This window comes from Toxotes jaculatrix, chromosome 2 (assembly GCF_017976425.1).
Source record: "Toxotes jaculatrix isolate fToxJac2 chromosome 2, fToxJac2.pri, whole genome shotgun sequence".
NCBI classification, from domain to species: domain Eukaryota; kingdom Metazoa; phylum Chordata; class Actinopteri; family Toxotidae; genus Toxotes; species Toxotes jaculatrix.
Genome location: NC_054395.1, coordinates 19,813,639 through 19,836,883, shown reverse-complemented (window position 1 = coordinate 19,836,883; position 23,245 = coordinate 19,813,639). Strand labels below are relative to the sequence as shown.

The 23,245-nt window shown below is 39.2% G+C and overlaps 1 protein-coding gene across 4 annotated transcripts; it reads right to left on the bottom strand.

Moving 5' to 3' along the window:
- Positions 1-218: 218 nt before the first annotated feature.
- On the bottom strand, positions 219-20,598 carry LOC121193448 (deoxynucleoside triphosphate triphosphohydrolase SAMHD1-like). 4 transcript variants are annotated; one of them, XM_041055821.1, is made up of 17 exons: positions 19,656-20,598; positions 18,903-19,058; positions 17,141-17,168; positions 16,618-16,778; positions 16,206-16,321; positions 15,918-15,991; positions 15,185-15,343; positions 14,989-15,089; positions 14,700-14,808; positions 14,513-14,604; positions 14,249-14,364; positions 13,309-13,436; positions 12,676-12,732; positions 11,982-12,035; positions 1,658-1,762; positions 1,389-1,520; positions 219-978 (listed from the first exon to the last, which is right to left on the bottom strand). In XM_041055821.1, the coding sequence occupies exons 1-17, from the start codon at positions 19,739-19,741 to the stop codon at positions 973-975; spliced, it is 1,680 nt and encodes a 559-aa protein (XP_040911755.1). In that variant the 5' UTR covers positions 19,742-20,598; the 3' UTR covers positions 219-972. The 4 variants fall into 4 exon arrangements, with proteins under 4 accessions (XP_040911755.1, XP_040911747.1, XP_040911761.1 ...); XM_041055813.1 differs by lacking the exon at positions 11,982-12,035 and adding an exon at positions 1,903-1,956; XM_041055827.1 differs by lacking the exon at positions 11,982-12,035 and adding an exon at positions 1,903-1,956 and having other exon boundaries at positions 12,676-12,729.
- Between the last annotated feature and the right edge of the window lie 2,647 nt (positions 20,599-23,245).

Below are 23,245 nucleotides of genomic sequence, written 5' to 3'. Positions count from 1 at the left end.
TCTAATTGAAACTTTGTTAGAAACTTGGTGACAGCTACGAAAAGTAAAACCAGGGCCCATGTCTGTCAAACCGGTTAAACTACAATTTAGAACACAATGACAGATAAAATGTCCATAATTTTAATGGTACTCACAAACCTATGAATAAAAGCTGTTTAGAATTTATACCACTACCACCATTGATAATACTAATACTAATACTAATACAACACACAACATAGAGAAAAAAAACCTTTATTTCAAATAGATCAGGCACAATCTGATATCAGACCATCTCAACAGGATTATAGTTGAAAGTTTCTACTGACTTTTGACAGGTTTGACAAGCCAGTTGACCTATATAGTATGACTGCAGTGAAAAATTTTGATATAATGTGATCATAACAGCAATAAAAGATTCGTTAAAAAATGATTAAATTCTTATTTCATATGGACTGAGACAACTTCAAAAGGTATAATCATTCAAATGAGATAACAAGATAAAATAAGAGATACCACCAATTAAATAGTTTCAGCAACACAGGAAAAGTACACAGTGACTAACCACAACCCCCTTATACAACCTCTATTCAAAAATCATTCAAAGTAAAGATTTGTTTGATAACTCACACAATTAACATTAACAGCAAATAGTACTAAATATTTGAAATCCACACACCACAAAATAAGTGTTTACTTTAAATGACAGACTACACAGTTGTAATTTTGCTTGCAGGTTTGATGTACCTCTTTTAACCATGTTTGATTGTACGCAAAAGATTTCCGGATGGAATTCTGGAAAAGGAAGGACATGCTTTTGGTACAAACGTGGTATAAAAGAGTGATTCAGTTTAGATGTGGAATATACAGCTGCAGATGGAGAGTGTAGTCTAAAACAAAAATCTATGTATAATATTGACCAGGGCTCCAGAAAACCTTAATCTACATGTTCATGTTGTTTTGGCTGTTTCCCCAGTGATGAGCTCTGGTTTTTCAGTCCTGTATGTAAATAAAGAAAACACAGACAAGTGCATTAGTATCAACAGAGCAAAGTTGTAGCTGGAGAGTGATCCAGTTCTTGAAAAAGGGCACTAGACTGCACTGGATCAGTTTTCTTGGCCTTGAAACGTTTTTAGACCAGCGGATTAGTTGATTCATCAAAAAAAATAATCAGCAGATTAATTGATGTTGGAAATAATCATTAGCTCCAAATCCAAGGTCAGAGTAATAGAACTGGATTCAGATCCTGGAGCTCTGATAAGATATAATGTACATCATGTAATTACTCATATTCCCATCCTAATGCTCATAACTCAATTAAACCTATCAATGCCATTTAATAGAACTTCCAGCCTGAGGGCTTGGCACCTTACCTATACTATATTTAACAGCTTAGATCTAAATATTACCTCAAGGATTTTAATGTTGTTTCTTTCACCCCACTCTTTAAGCTGTGTCTTGGCTTCCATCAGTTTCTCATTCTTCTTCAAGTAGACCCTGAATGTCTTCTCAGAGAAGTGCTGTGGGAGAAGCCTGGACACCTGGCAAGAATACCGGCAGCATAAATTAGATAATAAAGGTGTGACAGAGGTTTCCTTATGCAGAAATATACACAAGGAACAAACAGCTCATGCAAATAAAGAGTAAGCCTTTTTGTTGTCATTGCTTTAGTTCTGACCTCGTCTTTGCGCATAGTGGATACTTCGTTAAACTTCCGCTTTTTGTAGAAATATGTATTTTTAATGGGATTCTCATTTTTCTTCCCATAGTCCAAATTAGTGACCTAAAAGAGAAGGGTGAGAGATAAGCTTGTTTTTACAAGTAAAACTATACCACAGTGAAACTATGGAAACATCTTCCAAATCAATGATAATTAACAAAACCCAGGAAATGAAATGAAAAGTAATCAGCCTCAAAACTTACCACAACTTCAAAGTCCTCTTCCGTCAGCCCGTTTACAGCCAATGCTGTTTTCAACTGCGGAATCATGTCCTGATGGAGGGAGGAGAAAGGGAGTGAAGTGAAATGGACAAGAAATTGGAGATATAGACACTGGATGTGTGTCCACATTAAGCCGATAAATTTAAAGAGCTTTTGCAAAATGATAACGTAGGTCTGCACTGTTACTGTGTTGCAGTAAGCTTAAAAAAGGTTTGCCTCGTTCAACCTGTCTGTATGCCAGGGATCAAACTACCAACCCTGCTATGCAGCCTGAGCCACAGCCATTTCATTCTCACTGTATTGTCTGAATATTCACTGTTATCGTACACACACCAGTCAAATAGAGAAGACAGACATTGACAGACGTGTAATGAGAACAGGAACACAAAGATGTTAGTGCACACCTCTGTGAAAATGTTGGTCATTCTGCCCAGACACTTGTAGAGGTCTCGAGTTATGATCCTGTTGAGAATCTGCCTGGCATCTTGGAGCTTTGGGGAGGAAGAGTTGAGTATTTCTTCAAACACTCCATCTACAGGAAAAACAGACAGAGTGGAAGACAGGTCAGTCAGAACAAACCAAATTCATTCAGTGTTTCACAAGCAAATAATTGACACTGTAAATGTCATAATACATAATGAACAAAATAGTTGTGATAAAATAATTTCTTGGCTAATTTTATAATAAAATAGCAAATGTCCAGTCATAGCTTAGCAACTGTAACTAGACGCAGAAAGTGTGTCAATACCTGAATCTCTCCACGAGTTCAAACAATGTTCACACACACCTGGCATCTGCTGTTATTATACACATGTATGAGCTCACTCATGGACTTGACTCTTCTGTCGAGCTTTGATATTTAGCAGTCATGACTGTGACACCAGTCTGATGTTACAGTCGTCCTTATCATATGTAAGGACCAGCAAGAATAAGGCTGTTTTTTTACTTACATCTCTCCAACTTGGATCATAGTGAGGATGTTGACTTCTTAGGATAGTGTAAAAGAGAGCCCATAGAGACAATATTTGTCTCACTCATCACTCAACTTTCTCATGCGTTTGTTTTTGAAGAAAAAAAATATAATAAATGTAGTTTATGTTAGTTGTTAGCTAGTTATGTGTACCTTTATTGTTGTGACTAAACTGCTAAAGTGCATGAATGAAGGTGGACTTATGGTCGACACAAGGGGTCAAAAACTTGTGTGTTTTCTGCTGCAGTACAATAACTGTATAGGCTAGACTGCGTCCTGCCCATTCGTTCCTGTGTCCTTTCCAGCACACAGTTGTATCTGCTGACCTGTCAGCTTGGTGTATGCCTCCATGTCATCTATGGAGGTGGAGAGAGTGAACTTCTTCCCTCCTGAGCCTTCAATCTGGATGTATGGATCTGCTTTTAAGAAGGCATCTGTGATCCTGTACACACACACCACACATATTACCACTTGCTGTATATCATGCAAAAGAGTAAACCATGAATGGAAAAGGAAATAAGCTACATCAGAGCTTATTTAGACCAAGCTAAATGTTGAAGAGTACCAACATATGAAGGGTTGGTACTTACATAACCTCAATGATCTTGTTCACTTTGTGCTGGTAGGCTCTTCTGTGGAGACAACTCCTTGCATGGAACATGCCATACAGATTGTGCACCTCCTATTGAGAGTATTAGCCACAACCAATCAAATAAATGGATTGCTGTTTAAAATGTTATTTAAGATAAAAATGAAAAACTAAAAAGAAAAGCATTGTCTCCACCTTGTCTCTTGAGCAGATTTGCTTCACCCCGTCCACCTCACACACTCTGGCAAACACAAAGAAGCGACGATGGTCAAAGTTGTTCTTGATGCCCAGGTGGTAGCAGTCCCTGAGAAGAGACAGAGAGAGGAAATATGTGGAGAAGCTTATTGTGTTCACCCAAGAAAATGGTGCACGATGTTAAGATAATCCAGGAATCATTCTACAGTAGCTGTTCAACAAGCCCCACCGAGCAAAGTAGTCAAACTTGTCCACATCAATGCCGTTTCTTTTGTTGGACACAATGTCATAGAGAAAGGACTTTTCCTGTCCACGACCTGTGTATGGCCACTGTGGAGATGAGAGCACAACTGTGGCATTAGACACTGGCTTCTGTAGCAATGATGATACTGACTGACTTCATGCAATTTATGCAGGCAGGACTGATCGGTACCTCATTTCCTTCGGCTACATGAGCGTCCAGAGGTCCTCTAATCAGCTCCTTGATGAAGTCCATGTTCTGTGCCATCTCCTCTTGCAAATTATTAGATCTTACCAGGTGTTCAAACAAGTCCACAGAAGCCTGCTCATGCTGCAAGACACACAGACTCATTACAGTAGTGTATTAATAGTATATATATACTGTTTCCCTCCAAAATCTGCACAAACTCTGGTTTAAGTGCCAGAGAACCTGTTTTTGTATTGTAATGTGTTGTGCATGTTCATTTTACCAAGGTTTGGTTTTAAAATGATATTGTCATCATATATTACTGCAGTAATAATTAATATCAAGATAACTTCCATTTCTGCTAGACTGCTAGTCATTTTATGATGTTACTTAATAACATAAAAAATGAAGGTCATATGGCTCAGAAAATTACATTTGTATGATATACTTCATTTAGGGGGCTCCTGGCTATGAACAACAGAAATAGTTCAGTTGTCTCTTACCTCCCACCTTCCACCATTTTGTGCTCTGCGGATGAACATTCCATCAAACAGATGTGAAAAGGGCCCATGTCCTAAATATGGAGGAATGAATATAAAATAACCATATCATGACTGTGTGTAAACTGCAAGGTGTACCATTTGTGATTATAACTCATCACATGTTTATTTGAAACAGGCTAGTATAAGAAAAAGGCATGTATTCCTAACATTCATTTGATCATATATATTTATAAAAAAGCCCTTTGAAACCTGTTCCCACTTGCTGTTGTTATTGTTTGCTGTTAATACAAATTCAGCATTTCCCACGTCTATTTGTCGTTTTATCATCAGCAGCATTTATTTGACAGTGTATGGATAGTTTCACTTTCATTTTCACCCTTAATTACATCCAGAAGCGACCATTTCAAACCTGGTACATGTAATAGTGGACAGGTGTGTGTCACTCACCCAGGTCATGGCAAAGTCCTGCAATCTGCACACAAAGGATGTCTTCATCAGTGATGTTGAGTTCGGGCTGCCTTGTTTGCAGAGCTTTCGCAAGCTCTCCTGCTAAGTATGCCACCCTGTATCACCACATACATCACACACACACACACACACACACACACACACACACACAGAAAAGTGATTCTATAATCACTGTTTTATCACTACTATAGTTTTTAAGTAGGTGCTTTTCTGCAAATCGGTTTCCCCCTCAATATGGATTGTGATTACTGTTAGACACATAACTGTGCCTATCTGAAAACATGCAGACATACCCAATCGAGTGTTCAAAGCGGTTGTGCGAGGCTCCAGGGTAAACAAAGTAGGCTCCTCCAAGCTGCTTTATGTTTCGCAGTCTCTGGAACTGAGGTGTGTCTATGATTTTGATGAGAAGTGGGTGTAACTCCATATGCCCGTGGATGGGATCATTAAACACCTGGCAGAAGACAATAGAAAAAACAAATTGGACATTCAGTCCAGTTCAGTTATTATCCAATAGAGCACTACTAAAACAGCTCAGTTTCTCTTCAGTTCAGTGACCTAGTATTCATTTCATAACTTTTTTCCCAGCATCGCAAGTGTCTTTTCCTGAGGACCGACAACTGACTCAACAACAGCGAGTAACCATGCACAATCTTAATTATGTGGTTGTGAAGGTTCATTCATTCATACCATAGCATCTTATACACTCCCTTTTTTACTCTACAATTATTTTTTCATCTTTTCTCTATTTCTGTTCTCTGTTTCATCCTTTCTCTCATTGCTGTCTAGTACTGACTGTGTAGTGCGATCAATGATTAAGTACATTACCTACCTTGCTTTCCATTATGTCGTGTTGTTCTTGGATTTTTGGCTTATTGAAACTGCACAGGATTTTCAGATGGTCACCAAGTTGCAAAATGACAAAAAAAGAAAACACAGAAAAACATATTGAGATTAAATGATAAAAGTGAAGTTAGTTTAAAGTCGAAACTTGTTAATTGAGAGAAATACAGCAAAGTGGTTGTTGCAGACATTGCAGAATCCATTTCTACCTATAAATATCTATGCAAAAAAGACACAAAGTGGTACATGCTCTGATCCTTAAATCAAAATGAACCTTTAAAAGCAAGAACTATTATTAAATATATGACATTTTTCATCAACAAATAACAAATCAACTGTAATGTGAAAGGATACAACAGATACAACAACCTGTATCTGTGATATCACACATTGTAGTTCCGGATTAACTATTTCTTCCACCAACCAAAATATTTCTTGTTCACAAGAAACACCTTGAAAAGTCATGTATCTGTCAGTAATGTTATCTGATGTCCTTGTTTCATTGTTGGTACTTACTCTTATGTCCAGCACAGCTCTCATCTGATTTCTGGCACCTGTAAGTTGGATGGCCTTTAAATCCTCTCAAGCCCCACCCACATTCAAATTGCTGACAGTATCAGCAGCCCATGTTATGTTTCCTTGTTTCAGGTCTATTTTGCAAATTACATTTGACATTCAACTCCTCTTTGTTGCTGTCCTTGATTCAGGGTCGTGACATACTAGGGGCTCTATCTGTTTAACACTGATGTCTCTGAGAGGAAAAGCTTCTGGATTGTGAGTGCTGTATTCACACACTACCAGAATGACTGGGCACTCAAAGGTGCTCAGAATTAAATACAGTAAGGTGATTGTTGTTGGACCAAATTAGTGCTACCACTTCAGACTAACTTTGGATAGAAGGAAGAATTGACAAAGTAATCCATTCTTCCTTCTATCCAAATACTTTATTTACATTTAGTTAGAATTTCCTGGACAGCCACAAACAAGCTGCATTCATACAGTATATCTATCTATCTATCTATCTATCTATCTATCTATCTATCTATCTATCTATCTATCTATCTATCTCGGGTCCCTCAGTAATGTATGCAGCATGTTCCTTGCCAGTAAGCTGCGGTACCAGCCTTACCGCCCAGTCTACCTCAGAGGTAGACTGAGTGCCCAGTCTACCTCTGAGGTAGACTGGGCACTCAAAGGTGCTCAGAATTAAATACAGTAAGGTGATTGTTGTTGGACCAAATTAGTGCTACCACTTCAGACTAACTTTGGATAGAAGGAAGAATTGACAAAGTAATCCATTCTTCCTTCTATCCAAATACTTTATTTACATTTAGTTAGAATTTCCTGGACATTGCAGAGGTCATTTCTGCCTATGAAAATCAAGGCAAAAATGATGCAAAGTGGCGCCTGCTCTGAAGTCTTCAAGAAGAAGTTGGATTCACAACACCACTTCAAATGGCTGTATAAAGTCAAAGACTTCAGAATCTTTAAGGAGGCTCTAAAGGACAATAAAATTGGTATACATGCAGACTTCTCTACAAGCTCAGCAAGCTGCATTCATACAGTATATCTATCTATCTATCTATCTCGGGTCCCTCGGTAATGTATGCAGCATGTGCCTTGCCAGTAAGCTGCGGTACCAGCCTTACCGCCCAGTCTACCTCAGAGGTAGACTGGGCACTCAGTCTACCTCTGAGGTAGACTGGGCTCAGAGGGTGCTCAGAATTAAATACAGTAAGGTGATTGTTGTTGGACCAAATTAGTGCTACCACTTCAGACTAACTTTGGATAGAAGGAAGAATTGACAAAGTAATCCATTCTTCCTTCTATCCAAATACTTTATTTACATTTAGTTAGAATTTCCTGGACATTGCAGAGGTCATTTCTGCCAATGAAAATCAAGGCAAAAATGATGCAAAGTGGTGCCTGCTCTGATCTGCTGAAAGTCTTCAACAAGAAGTTGGATTCACTGGCTAAACACCACTTCAAATGGCTGTATAAAGTCAAAGACTTCAGAATCTTTAAGGAGGCTCTAAAGGACAATAAAATTGGCATACCAGACTTCTCTACAAGCCCGGCAACAAAATTCATTTGCATTTTTGTGGAAGCCACAAACAAGCTGCATTCATACAGTATAATCAGAAATTTTGTCAACAAAAACGTTTGCAGCAGTATGGTGCAGCCCCAGCCCTACTGCCCAGTCTACCTCTGGCCACTCGTAAGCTGCGGCCAGGTTGTCAGATCCTGTTGAGCCCAGCTCTTTAGTCCAACTGTTCACTGTTGAGCCCAGCCCCTCCCTGCTGACTCACTCCTGACAGGGGCCTGGGTAACTGGCTCTGGCTCTGCCTGCTTCTCTGTAGAAGAACCTGGTTGGGCCTGAGGTTCACTCCTCTACTGTTTCTCCAGTTGTTGAATTGCTCCTGCATCTCTGAGGTTGTTGAATTGCTCCTGCATCTCTGAGGTTGTTGAATTGCTCCTGCATTTGCCGCCATCTTTTCTCCTGCTTAACAGTCTCTCTGTCCCACCTGTCACTCTATGCTAAATGTTAACCTGCTAAATGTTAACCTGTGGTGTATCCTCTTCTTTAATACCTTGAAATCCTTTCTTTCTCTGTGTAAAATCCGATTAATTTTCAGCTTTGCTGTGCTCATCAACACACTCACCTCATTCAAAAAATATAATATTCACACAACAATGTCTCATCTACTAAATGTGTAACAGAAGGACATCTGCTCTCTTCTTCTTATCTAAAAAGCTGAGCTTTGGCTTTGTTTACTTCTTTGGAGCTACTATCTTGACCATTCACTGTAGTCTGACCAGCTGGGTTTCAGAGGAGTTTCAGTCTCCATCCTGTGCATGTGTGTGAATAAAAACACAAGATACTGGTATTAACAAGGCAGTGTTAACAGTACACAGCACTATTACTGATGCAAGGCACAACACTGCAGTAACTCCTAATCCTGACTCAGCAAAGAACCCTGGGGCTCAACATAATTCTTCCTTTCCAGCCCAATAATGCATGTGGACTGGAGGGGAAATCTACCCATTAAATGCTAAATTATATATATATATATATATATATATATATATATATATATATATATATATATATATATATATATATATATATATATAACATGATCACACTATCAACACTATCAGTTGGAGTGGTGTTTCTGTCCACCTGGTGGATATAAGTCCAACATTCACTCTCTTTTATCTCTCAGGGAAACATCTATCTCTTTAGCTCATCTAGCTCCACAGTTACTTGCAGTACTCACCAAGAAGGTTTTTTCCTTTTTCATCAGCTGCTCAGCAAAGTGCTCTGGAAGATGTTTGGACACCTGACAAGATTGACAGCAGTTTACTGTGAGCCTGAAATGAAAATACACACAGCAGTGAAATTTATCAAAGCAGTGAAATGACATGAGATTTGACTCTTGGATTTTTCATCACAGTGGTAGAATAAAGTCACATAACAAAAAAAAAAAGAAACGATTACTCAGTCTGTGTAGTGTTCCTGAAAAGTGGCCACAATGTGGCACACCTGCGTGACATTCAAAGGGTTGTCTGTCTCAGTTCAGCCAGCTCCACGGAGGATGAGTGGAGTATTCCTTCAAACACACGATCCACAGGACACAACAGAAATCAATAAATCATCATATACTCAATACAGACAAAAATGCAGTCACAAAAACAGGGAGAGTAAAAACAGAGCAATGATTATTAAAGTACAAGACCTGAGAACTTCTTCCACCACTGACGCTGATGCCAGTCCCAGTGGACACGGGAGCAGGTGTTATGCTTTTATTTTACAAACAAAACACTTAGTGCCGCCCGGTTAGCTCAGTTGGTAGCGCATGAGACTCTGTCTCTTGGGGTTGTGGGTTTGAGCCTCACTCCGGACGGCACCACCTCCCATGCGTTCACCACCTGTGGAAGGTGCGGTAGGACTGGTGCATTGCGGACTTTCAACACGTTTGTTTCACCTTGAAAATACACAACGTGTTGGTGATTAACACTTGAATGACACTAAATAACTTGTGTACAAGAAAACACTCCATAAATCATCTTTTAACTTGAAGTGAAAGGGAAAATATTCAGTTTTAGACTGAATCTTATATAAATAAATAAAGGATTGTCATGGTTATTCAAAAACTTTCATTCTAAAACTCATCAGATCTACAGGAATCACACAAATGACCTGTTTTTGGCAATAAATATTTCAGGACTTTAGGGACATGTCGTACATACTGTAAACAATTGGTGCATTATAGTGCTGCTATATTTATAGCTGAACAGTCTCTCCATTCCTGGGCCACAGCAGAAAACGGGAGTTTATGATTTTCTCAGGTGTTGAAGGAATTTAACAGCAGTACAACACACAACATAGAGGGGAAAAAACCCTTTATTTCAAATATATCAGGCACAATCTGATATCAGACCATCTCAGTAGGATTATAGTTGAAAGTTTCTACTGACCTCTGACAGGTTCGATAGTATGACTGCAATGAAAAATGTTCATATATATATATAACGTGATCATAACAGCAATAAACGATTTGTCAAAAATGATTAAATTCAGATTCTTCTTTTATATAGTTTGAGACAACTTCAAAAGGTATAATCATTCAAATGAAATAAGATAAAATAAAAGATACCACCAATAAAATAGTTTCAGCAACACATGAAAAATACACAGTGACTAGGTAACAATAATTGTTGAGAGGAAAGATACAGTTAAAGAACCACAACCACCTTATACAACCTCTGTTCAAAAATCATTCAAAGTAAAGATTTGTTTGATAACTCACACAATTAAAAGCAAATAGTACTAAATATTTGAAATCCACACACCACAAAATAAGTGTTTACTTTAAATGACAGACTCCATTACACACATAGGTAGCGTTTTACAGCTTAGCTACATAGTTGTACTTTTGCTTGCAGGTTTGATGTACCTCTTTTAACCATGTTTGATTGTACACAATAGATTTCCAGATGGAATTCTGGAAAAGACAGGGCATGCTTTTTGTACAAACATGGTAAAAGAGTGATTCAGTTTAGATGTGGAATATGCAGCTGCAGATGGAGAGTGTAGTCTAAAACAAAGCTGATTAAAGTGATGAGCTCTGGTTTTTCAGTCCTGTATGTAAACAAAGACAACACAGACAAGTGCATTAGTATAAACAAGAACAGTGCAGAGTGTACCTGGTGAGTGATGCAGTTCTTGAAACAGGGATCAGTTTTCTTGGCCTTGAAACATTTTTAGACCAACTGATTAGTTGATTCATCAAAAAAATCAGCAGGTAAATTGATGTTGGAAATAATCATTAGCTCCAAATCCAAGGTCAGAGTAATAGAACTGGAGTCGGATCCTGGAGCTCTGATAAGATATAATGTACATCATGTAATTACTCATGTTCCCATCCTCATGCTCATAACTCAATAAAACCTATCAGTGCCATTTAATAGAACTTCCAGCCTGAGGGCTTGGCACCTTACCTATACTATATTTAACAGCTTAGATCTAAATATTACCTCAAGGACTTTAATGTTGTTTCTTTCACCCCACTCTTTAAGCTGTGTCTTGGCTTCCTTCAGTTTCTCTGGATCATTCTTCTTCAAGTAGACCCTGAATGACTTCTCAGAGAAGTGCTGTGGGAGAAGCCTGGACACCTGGCAAGAATACCGGCAGCATAAATTAGATAATAAAGGAGTGACAGAGGTTTCCTTATTCAGAAATATACACAAGGAACAAACAGTTCATGCAAATACAGAGTGAGGTTAAATGTTTTTGTTGTCATTGCTTTAGTTCTGACCTCGTCTCTGGGGATCCTGAATGCTTTGTCAGGGTCCTCCTTTTTGTAGAAATACATATTTTCAATGGGGTCCTTATCTTTCTTCCCATAGTCCAAAGTAGTGTTCTATAAGAGAAGGGTGAGAGATAAGCTTGTGTTTACAAGTAAAATGATACCACAGTGAAACTATGGAAACATCTTCTAAATCAATGATAATTAACAAATTAAGGAAGGTGAATTAAAAGTAATTAGACTAAAAACTTACCACAACTTCAAAGTCCTCTTCTGTCAGCCCGTTTACAGCCAATTCTTTTTTCAACTGCAGGATCATTGCCCGATGGAGGGAGGAGAAAGGGAGTGAAGCAAAATGGACAAGAAATCGGAGATATAGACACTGGATGTGTGTCCACATTAGAAATTTTGCAAAATGATGAGGTAGGTCTGCACTGTTACTGTGTTGCAGTAAGGTTTAAAAAAAAGTTTGCACTCTTTCAACCTGTCTGTATGACAGGGATCAAACTACCAACCCTGCTATGCAGCCTGAGCCACAGCCATTTCATTCTCACTGTATTGTCTGAATATTCACTGTTATCGTACACACACTAGTCAAACAAAGAGGACAGACATTAGCAGATGTGTAATGAGAACAGGAACACACAGATGTTAGTGCACACCTTGGTGAAATTGTTCGTTATTTTACCCAGAAACTTGTAGAGGTCTTGAGTTAAAATCCTGAAATATAATTTTCACTCAACAGTGTCTCATCTACCAAATGTGGAACAGAGGGACATTTGCTCTCTTCTTCTTATCTAAAAAGCTGAGTTTTTGCTTTGTTTACTTCTTTGGAGCTGCCATTCTGCCACAGCAGAAGTTTAGAAACATCCTCCAAATCAGTGATAATCAACAAAACCCAAGAAATTAAGAAAGGTGAATGAAAAGTAATTAGACTAAAAACTTACCTTTTCTTCCAAGTTCTCTTCTGTCAGCCCTTTTTCAGCCAATTTTTTTTTCGACTCCTGAATTAGCCCATGATGGAAGAGGAGAAAGGGAGCGAAGTGAAATGGACTAGATCCATCTAAGATAATATCTTCTGCTTCCATTTATCCATTCACTAAAAGCCTATGTTGGATGCATGTTAATGTGTTTTAAGAGACATTTAAATTTGTGGGAAAAAATGGAGGAAAAAAAACATATATAAAAACTTGCCAAATCAACCAAAAATTTCACGACCCCCCTGCAGTACCTCCGCGGACCTCCCTAGGGGTCACGGACCCCCTGTTGAAGACCTCTGGACTAGAGATTAGAGATACAGACACTGGATATCTGTCCACATTAAGCCAATACATTTAAAGAGCTTTTGCAAAATGATAGGTCTGCACTTTTACTGTGTGTTTGTCAGCACTCTTTCAACCTGTCTGCGTGCCAGGGATCAAACTACCAACCCTGCTATGCAGCCTGAGCCACAGCCATTTCATTCTCGCTGTATTGTCTGAATATTCACTGTTATCATACACACGCCAGTCATAGATAGAGAAGACAGACATTGACAGATGTATAATGCAGAACAGGAACACAAAGATGTTAGTGCACACCTCTGTGAAAATGTTGGTCATTTTGCCCAGACACTCGTAGAGCTCTCGAGTTCCGATCCTGTTGAGAATCTGCCCGGCATCTTGGAGCTTTGGGGAGGAAGAGTTGAGTATTTGTTCAAACACTCCATCTACAGGAAAAACAGACAGAGTGGAAGACAGGTCAGTCAGAACAAACCAAATTCATTCAGTGTTTCACAAGCAAATAATTGACACTGTGTCATAATACATAATGAAAAACAGAGTTGTGATAAATTTCTTTTTGTTAATTTTTTTCTTAAAGATAAAAACTTTTTGTGATTACAAAATCAAAAACAGGTGCCTTCTAAAGATCAACACGTTGCTTGTTCTCATTGTTGACAATTTATAATATATAATAAAAAAGCAAATGTCCAGTCATAGCTTAGCAACTGTAACTAGACACAGAAAGTGTGTCAATGCCTGAATCTCTCCACGAGTTCAAACAATGTTCACGCACACCTGGCATCTGCTGTTATTATACACATGTATAAGCTCCCTCATGGACTTTTCACTTCTGTCGAGCTTTGACATTTAGCAGTCATGACTGTGACACCAGTCTGATGTTACAGTCGTCCTTATCATATGTAAGGACCAGCAAGAATAAGGCTGTTTTTTTACTTACATCTCTCCAACTTGGATGAATGGTAAAAGAGAGCCCATAGAGACAATATTTGTCTCACGCATCAGTCAACTTTCTCATGCATTTGTACATGCAGTTTGTTAGTTGTTAGCTAGTTAGCTGTACTTTTATTGTTGTGACTAAACTGCAACTAAAGTGCATGAATAAAACTGGGCTTATGGTCGACATAAGGGGTCAAAAACTTGTGTGTTTTCTGCTGCAGTACAATGACTGTTAGAGGCTTGACTGTATCCTGCCCATTCATTCCTGTATCCTTTCCAGCACACAGTTGTATCTGCTGACCTGTCAGCTTGGTGTAGGCCTCCATGTCATCTATGGAGGTGGAGAGAGTGAACATCCTCCCTCCTGAGCCTTCAATCTGGATGTATGGATCCGCTTTTAAGAAGGCATCTGTGATCCTGTACACACACACCACACATATTACCACTTGCTGTATACCATGCAAAAGAGTAAACCATGAATGGAAATGGAAATAAGCTACATCAGAGCTTATTTAGACCAAGCTAAATGTTGAAGAGTACCAACATATGAAGGGTTGGTACTTACATAACCTCAATGATCTTGTTCACTTTGTGCTGGTAGGCTCTTCTGTGGAGAAAATTCCTTGCATGGAACATCTCATACAGATTGTGCACCTCCTATTGAGAGTATTAGCCACAACCAATCAAATAAATGGATTGCTGTTTAAAATGTTATTTAAAACAAAAACTAAAAGCAAAAGCATTGTCTCCACCTTCTCTCTTGAGCAGATTTGCTTCACCCCGTCCACCTCACACACTCTGGCAAACACAAAGAAGCGACGATGGTCAAAGTTGTTCTTGATTCCCAGGTGGTAGCAGTCCCTGAGAAGAGACAGAGAGAGGAAATATGTGGAGAAGGAATCAAATCACCCCAGAAAATGGTGCACGATGTTAAGATAATCAGGAGAGTACTGCAATTGTTCAGGGGAAATAATACTTAGTACTTCATCACTCTACATCAAAAAATGAGTCATTCTACAGTAGCTGTTCAACAAGCCCCACCGAGCTAAGTAGTCAAACTTGTCCACATCAATGCCGTTTCTTTTGTTGGACACAATGTCATAGAGAAAGGACTTTTCCTGTTTGCGACCTCTGTATGGCCACTGTGGAGATGAGAGCACAATTGTGGCATTAGACACTGGCTTCTGTAGTAATGATGATATTGGCTGACTTCACAATAGGCAGGACTGAGTGGTACCTTCTTTTCTTTAGCTTCAGTAGTGTCCAGAGGTCGTTCAATCAGCTCCTTGATGAAGTCCATGTCCTCTGGCAGCTTCAGGCCATAGTGCCTCATCACGTCTTTCAGACCCCTAGATTTTACCAGGTGTTCAAACATGTCCAGAGAAGCCTGCTCATGCTGCAAGACACACAGACTCATTACAGTAGCGAGTTAATATGAGAATGTACATGGTCACATTTTCAAAGTGAATATGAGTTTATCTTTTACAAAACATGGAAGGATACACAGAATGTGAGTTCTTGTCTCTCATGTTTGCCAGGTGATAATTCTGTGGCCATAACAGAACATAACATAATGACCATGTGCCGTGTAGTTCATATGGCCTGCTGCTCCCTAAACCTGACATCTAACCTCTTCACTTCTGTCAGCATTCCTATACTGTACACTTGATAGTGACCCAAAGGATGTTGGTGTGTGTGAAAGGCGATGACACACACAAACCTCTTTTTGGATGATTTATTTTACATTAAGAGTCTGGCTTCAAAAGCATCCCTTGGTCACATGCCTCTGCCATAAAACCAAAAAGCAACAGAGACTCTAAGACTGTTTCCCTCCAAAATCTGCACAAACTCTGGTTTAAGTGCCAGAGAACATATTTCTGATGTCATGTTGTGATGGCTTTGCAGTCATTTTTGTGGTTGTTATTATGCCATTTATCAAGAACAATAGAATTATTTCAGTTATTTCTTACCTTCCACTTATTTCTATCTTTTCGTGCTTTGCGGATGAACATTCCATCAAACAGATGAGAAAAGGGCCCATGTCCTAAATATGGAGGAGTAAATATAAAGTAACGTTATCATGACTGTGTGCAAACTGCAGACTGAGCCATTTGTGATTATATCTTATGAGACGTGTTTTGTTTGAAACGTCGTTTTATCAGCAGCAGCATTTATTTGACAGTCTATGGATAATTACATCCAGAAATTACCATTTCAAACCTGGTACATGTAATAGTGGACAGGTGTGTGTCACTCACCCAGGTCATGGCAAAGTCCTGCAATCTGCACACAAAGGATGTCTTCATCAGTGATGTTGAGTTCGGGCTGCCTTGTTTGCAGAGCTTTCGCAAGCTCTCCTGCTAAGTATGCCACCCTGTATCACCACATACATCACACACACACACACACACACACACACACACACACACACACACACACACACACACACACACACACACACACACACACACACAGAAAAGTGATTCTATAATCACTGTTTAAGGATACAACTGCAACACTGAATATATGAGCTGTTATTATACCTCTACTGTAGCAAGCAATGTGTTTACTTTTATTGTTTTATTACGTGCAAATCAGTTTCCCTATTAATATGGATTGTGATTACTGTTAGACACATAACTTGGCCTATCTGAAAACATGCAGACATACCCAATCGAGTGTTCAAAGCGCTTGTGGGAGGCTCCAGGGAAAACAAAGTAGGCTCCTCCAAGCTGCTTTATGTTTCGCAGTCTCTGGAACTGAGGTGTGTCTATGATTCTGACGAGAAGTGGGTGTAACTCCATATGCCCATGAATGGGATCATTAAACACCTGGCAAAAGACAATGGAAATTTAAACAAATTGGACATTCAGTCCAGTCCAGTTCAATAGAGTACTAGTAACACACCTCAATTTCTCTTAAGAGTTCTGTGACCTAGTCTTCATTTCTCTATCTTTCTCATTTTCATTTTCTTCAGCCTTCCATGTCTCTTTTTCTGTAGATGGACAACTGACTCAGCAACAGAGAGTAACCACGCCCAATCTTAACTATGTGGTTGTGAAGGTTTATTCATTCGTACCAAAGCATCTTATACACTCCATTCTTGTTTATTCAACAATTATTTTTTCTTCATCTTTTCTCTGTTTAGTCTCATCACTGTGTAGTGCTGACTATAATTAGGTACATTACCTACCTTGCTTTCATTTTTTGGCTTATTGAAACTGCACAGGATTTTCAGATGGTCACCAAGTTGCAAAATGACAAAAAACAAGAAAACACAGAAAAACATATTAGGGAATGAGATTAGGTGAGAAAAGTGAAGTTAGCTGAAACATTGGGTAACATGTCTTTGAAAAAAACATTCTCACAAACATGATGAATACATTTACAAAAAGTTTGTGCAGTCCTCACACTCACCGGAGGAAACCACATAGAAGAAAGTAACAGAGATTTAGGATAAGCATTTTTTTGATTGAGGCACAATGCTCATTGTAGCTGTTTTAACTAACTGTACTATAAATACATTTTATATGGAAGGTGCAGGTCCATACAGAAGTGCATGGAGGACGTCAGAGTCATCAGAAACATCACCACAGAGGTGTGCCTTATGCTGAGAGCACGGAATGCTTTTAAATTCAACAGCTCTCAGAACAGCCAGAGCCAACCTCAACTGAGCCATCAGGGCAGCAAAGCACGCACATGGACGGAAAATTCAGGAATGTTTTCACAACTCCACCAACACCAGGAATATGTGGAAGGGTATCTGGGCCATCACAAACTACAGGGCAGCCCAGACGCCCTATAAGGATGACACTGACTTCCTCAATGAACTGAACAAACATTTCGGCAGGTTTGAGCCACTGAATATGACACCAGCACAGAAGGCAGTGCCTCACCCAGATGAGCAGGCACTTGAAGCTTGAAGCAGTGGCAGTCCGCAGGTCTTTAAAAAATATTAACCCCCGGAAGGCAGCGGGGCCAGACAAGATACCTGGTTGGCTGCTTAAGGAGTGCGCAGACCAGCTGGCCCCGGTTCTGACAGACATCTTCAACACCTCCCTGAACCAGCGAATTGTGCTATCATGCTTCAAAACAGCCACCATCGTGCCAGTACCAAAAAAAAAAAAACCCAGTTTCCTGTTTAAATGACTGTAGCCCCATCGCACTCACCCCCATCATGATGAAGTGCTTTGAGAGGCTCATCAGCCAGCATATGGTTGCCAAACTCCCTCCCACTTTCAACCCCTGTCAGTTTGCTAACCATTCCACAGAGGACGCCATCTCCCTGGCACTCTACCTGAGCTTACAACATCTAGAGGAGAAAAACACCCACGTGAGAATGCTGTTCATGGACTTCAGCTCAGCATTCAACACGATCACCCAGAAGATGGTGAGCATATTGACTCCCCTTTCAACACCACCCTGTGCAACTGGCTGTTAGACTTCCTCACCGACTGTTCCCAGTCTGTCCGTATGGGGAAGAACACCTCCTCAGTCATCAAGCTGAGCACTGGCTCCACTCAGGATGATCCACGACTGCGTCTCCAGGTCCACTACCAACCACATCATCAAGTATGCGGATGATACAACAGTAGTGAGCCTCATCGATAACAACGATGACAGAGTGTACAGACAGGAGGTGGAGCAGCTGGTGGACTGGTGCAGAAGAAACAGTCTAATCCTCAACGCTGATAAAACGAAGGAGATGATTGTGGACTACCGGAAGAACAAGCCCTGTCACCCACTGCTAATTGACAACACAGCAGTGGAGGTGGTGGGGAGCACCAAGTTCTTGGGGGTGCACCTAATGACAAACTAACCTGGACTGACAACACCATGTCTCTGGTGAAACAAGCACAGCAGCGTTTACACTTCCTCCACAGGATGAGGAGAGCACACCTCCCCCCTCCCATCCTCATCGCCTTCTACAGAAGCACCATAGAGAGCGTACTTACTCAGCTGCACACTGGAAGAGCCTCCAGAAGGTGGTGAGGGCATTGGAGAAAATCATCTCTTCCTTCGGTCCAGGACACTGGAAACGGGCTGTGTTTTTAAGCCAGGCTATCAGGCTCTTGAATGCTTTGTAGCCTTTCGACAAGGACACTGTAACACTGCAATAAAAAAATGGCCACCTTGTCATTACCTGGTACTTACATTTTACATTGTTATACTTATCTGTACAGCTGCTCCATACAATGCTCTGCAATACTCTGTTGTCATCTCTCAGGAACTATATTTTTATATTTATATTTATTTAGTTCATGTCTGGCATGTGCAGTTATTATAATATATATACAGTATAACATAACCATAACTGTATATAATACAGTTATAGTATCTATAATAATAATAATTTTATAATTGTGTATATATGGGCACACCATATCTATATCTATCTATCCATATCTGCCATACCCTAAGTGCAGCATACCACATTGTACTGTATTTTTATACTTTCGTAGTTTCAATAATATATCACAAGCACCACCGGTACAGTGCAATATTAATGGCCAACTGTATATTATATTTGTATTCTGACATCCTCAACCTCCAATATCAGGCATACACAGTTTTTGTTGAAAAAGAGCACAGGTGCACTTTTGTATTTTATTTTATTTTATTTCATTTTATTTTATTTTATTTTATCTTACGGTAATTTATTTTTCCTTCTTTATTCTCAGTCCATTCCTTATTCTAGTTTATTGTACCTTATTGTGTTTTTCTTTGCCTTTAACTTCTGTGATCTTCCGAGCCTGTAAAATGAAATCCCATTCATTATATGTACTTGGGACATAAAGTGAATGACAATAAAGTTCTCTGAATCTTAATCTGAATCGAACTCTAAACCACGATAAAGTGAGCAGTCATGTAATGGTTATGGTGGGCATTCCAAACTGTTAACATAGACCCCCCTAATGTATTTTCTTGTGTAATTTAGTTCATCAAATTAATTCATTAGAAAACTGCTTAAGCATGTGTCTGTCCCATGAGTGTCAGCAATCTAGTAGGTTCTAGAGCAGAAAAGACGTGTACATATGTCGTTTTTAAGCAGCAAAGGCAATATAGTGGCAGACTGCTGTATGACTATACTCAAAAATAAACTCTTTTTTGCATGAGACATAATGAGCCCAAACATAACACAGGAGTGGCTTAAAACCCACCTGTGGAATCAATAAGCACCTGATAGAACAATAAAAACAGACGCACCCAATTTGATGAGGAATTTCCTGCAGTGACAGTCACCTGGTCTCCAGCGGAACCCCAAAGTCCACCTGTGTCCAACCCCACAGCTCAGGAGTTCTATCCACAAGCTGAAAGGACTGTTCCAGACGTGGATTTAACATGTATGTGAATAAAACACGCTCACAAACATGACCAGAGAATCACCAACCATAACAGAGGAGTGGCTTATAACTACCCCCATAGGACCCATAGCACCAAAACAAAAAACAAAACCCCAATTAACCTGAGTCACCAGGGAACCAGTTTCATGTATGCAAGTCATATTGCAATCTTTCTCATTCTCATTTGTTTCTTGGTTTGGCAAAGGTTATGTTGCCATATAAACCAGTTTACAACAGCAAAGAGATAAAAACTAACAATCAACAAACCTCCCCAAAAAACAAATCTCTAAATTTTGAGAAGGGTACTTTTGTCTTTTAAATTACATTTAAATTTAAATTAGAGTATGTTTTTTTTCTGTCACTATACAGTTCTGCTCTAATGACACATCTTTGGCTATGTTCATATTTTATACTTGTTTCAGGTCAATATTATTTGTAACATGGTGCTAAATTTGATTTTCACCCGCAGGAATCAATGTTTCTGCTGTATGAAGTTTTTATTTTTGGGTAACGTCTGTGAATAAAACACACTCACAAACATGACCAAACTGACAATCTACAATAAGTTTGTGCTTTCAAGAGGGTTTTGAAACACCTATAGGAGCAAACCTCACGGAAGAAAGAAACAGAGATTTATTGTCTTGCAGGAGACATAATGAGCCCAAGCATAACACAGGAGTGACTTAAAAACACAGCTGTGGAATCACTCTTTACTCTTCATCATTCCTGTTTAGGGTGAGGGTTAATCTGGTACATGTTCTATTACCTTGTCTTGTTCTGTGATCCAGCACAACTTCATTTCACATGGTCTTCTGATGTCTAGAGAAACTGTGAAAAAAAATTAACAGGTATAGTAAAGCTTTAGTTGAAAAGAGAAAAAAAGATATGCAAAACTTTTATTAGGGTGTTGTATCTTTTTTTTTTTGTAGCTTCCAGCTTAGTGCTGCCACTTCAGGGGACACACTGCTGGAGCCTCATATTGTCTTGAGAAGTTTAGAGTACATTTTTACAAAGGCAAAGGACTATGGAAAAACAACTTGAAAAAATGCGAACATATTCTTTAAATACATCCTTATGCTGATGATTTGATACCATGTATGCAGAATCTGTTCAGCCTATCAGGTCAGTAAAGTCTTTAGCTCCTTTTCTGCAATCTGCAATCTTAACAGTGTTTGGGGATGTTAGGCCTGCTGTGTCTCTGAAAGCACATGAGGACTGGGGTTCTCATTTTGTTCTATAATTACCAGCCAGGACAAACCAAATTAAATATATTGAGTATTTTGCAAATATGTTCAATATCAACATTTTGACTTGGCAGTGATAATGCATAAACCTATTTATAACAGCAATGTCTCTGTGTCTGTCTCATACCAGATTCTTTCCATCTTTAACAATACAACAACTAGCTTCAGGTCAAACCATCCATCCTTTCTGTCATTGTACAGTTCTGCTCTAATGACGCATCTTTGGCTTTATTAATATTTTATACTTGTTTCAGGTCAATATGACTTGTAACATGGTGCTAAATTTGATTTTCACCAGCAGGAATCAATGTTCCTGCTGTATGAAGTTTTTCTTTTTCTTTTTTGGTAACATGTCATGCTCACAAACACGAATAAATTTCTAAAAAGTTTGTGCCGTCAAGAAGGCTTGGAACACTCATAGGAGCAAACCTCATAGAAGAAAGTAACAAAGATTTAGGATAAGAATTTGAAAAGTTTTTTGCATGAGGCACAATACTCAGTGTAGCTGTTTTAACTAACTGTAGTATAAATACATCTTTATCCGAAAGGTCCAGGTAAGTGGTGAACCTGTGTAAGAGCAAATCTCACAGGAAAAATTAAAATAGATTTAGGATAATGTGAGAGGTTATGTAATGGTTATGGTGGGCATTCCAAACTGTTGACATAGACACCCCCCCCCCCCCCCCCCCCCATGTATTTTCTTGTGAAATTTAGTAGAAACTTCTTGTGAGTTTAGTAGAAACTGCATTTGTGCCTGTGCAGTGAATGTAAGCAATCTAGTAGACTGTAGCAGTGTAGACTGCTGTATGATTGTGAATTGAGAGTACTAAAAAAATAAACTTACTGCCTGTTCGATGACAGTTCCGCATTGACCTGAGTCTGTGGCTGCAACAGTAAGAATATGAAAATTTTCTTGCATGAGACATAATGAGCCCAAGCATAACACAGGAGTGGCTTAAAAACCCAGCTGTGGAATCAATAAGCACCTGGTAGAAAAATAAAACAGACGCACCCAATCTATTAATGATCCAAAAACATATCTCCTGAGTGATCAGGGAACGAGTTGGTCTGCATTTCTCACCTCATTCTCATTTTTTCCCTTTTTGTTTTGCAATAGACTTCACAGCAGAGACACAGTCCTGGTTATGTGGTTGTGAAAGTTCATTAACCGAGGATGGTATTTTCTCTCACTCCCTAGCTCTTTACTCTTCATCATTCCTGTTTAGGGTGAGGGTTAATCTGGTACATGTTCTATTACCTTGCCGTGTTCTGTGATCCAGCACAAGTTCGTTCCACATGGTCTTCAAGATGTCTAGAGAAACTGAAAAAAAAAAACAGGTATAGTAAAGCTTAAGTTGAAAAGAGAAAAAAAAGATATGCAAAACCTTTATTAGGGCGTTGTACCTTTTTGTAACCTCCAGCTTAGTGCTGCCACTTCAGGGGACACACTGCTGGAGCCTCATTTTGTCTTCAGGTGAAGTTTAGAGTACATTTTTACAAAGGCAGAGGACTATGGATTTGTTCCTGATCACTTACATTTAAAACACTCTGCTAATGTTTTAGTAACAACTTTAAAAAATGCGAACATATCCTTTAAATACATCCTTATGCTGATGATTTGATACCATGTATGCAGAATCCGTTCAGCCTATCAGGTCAGTAAAGTCTTTAGCTCCTTTTCTACAATCTGCAATCTTACCAGTGTTTGGG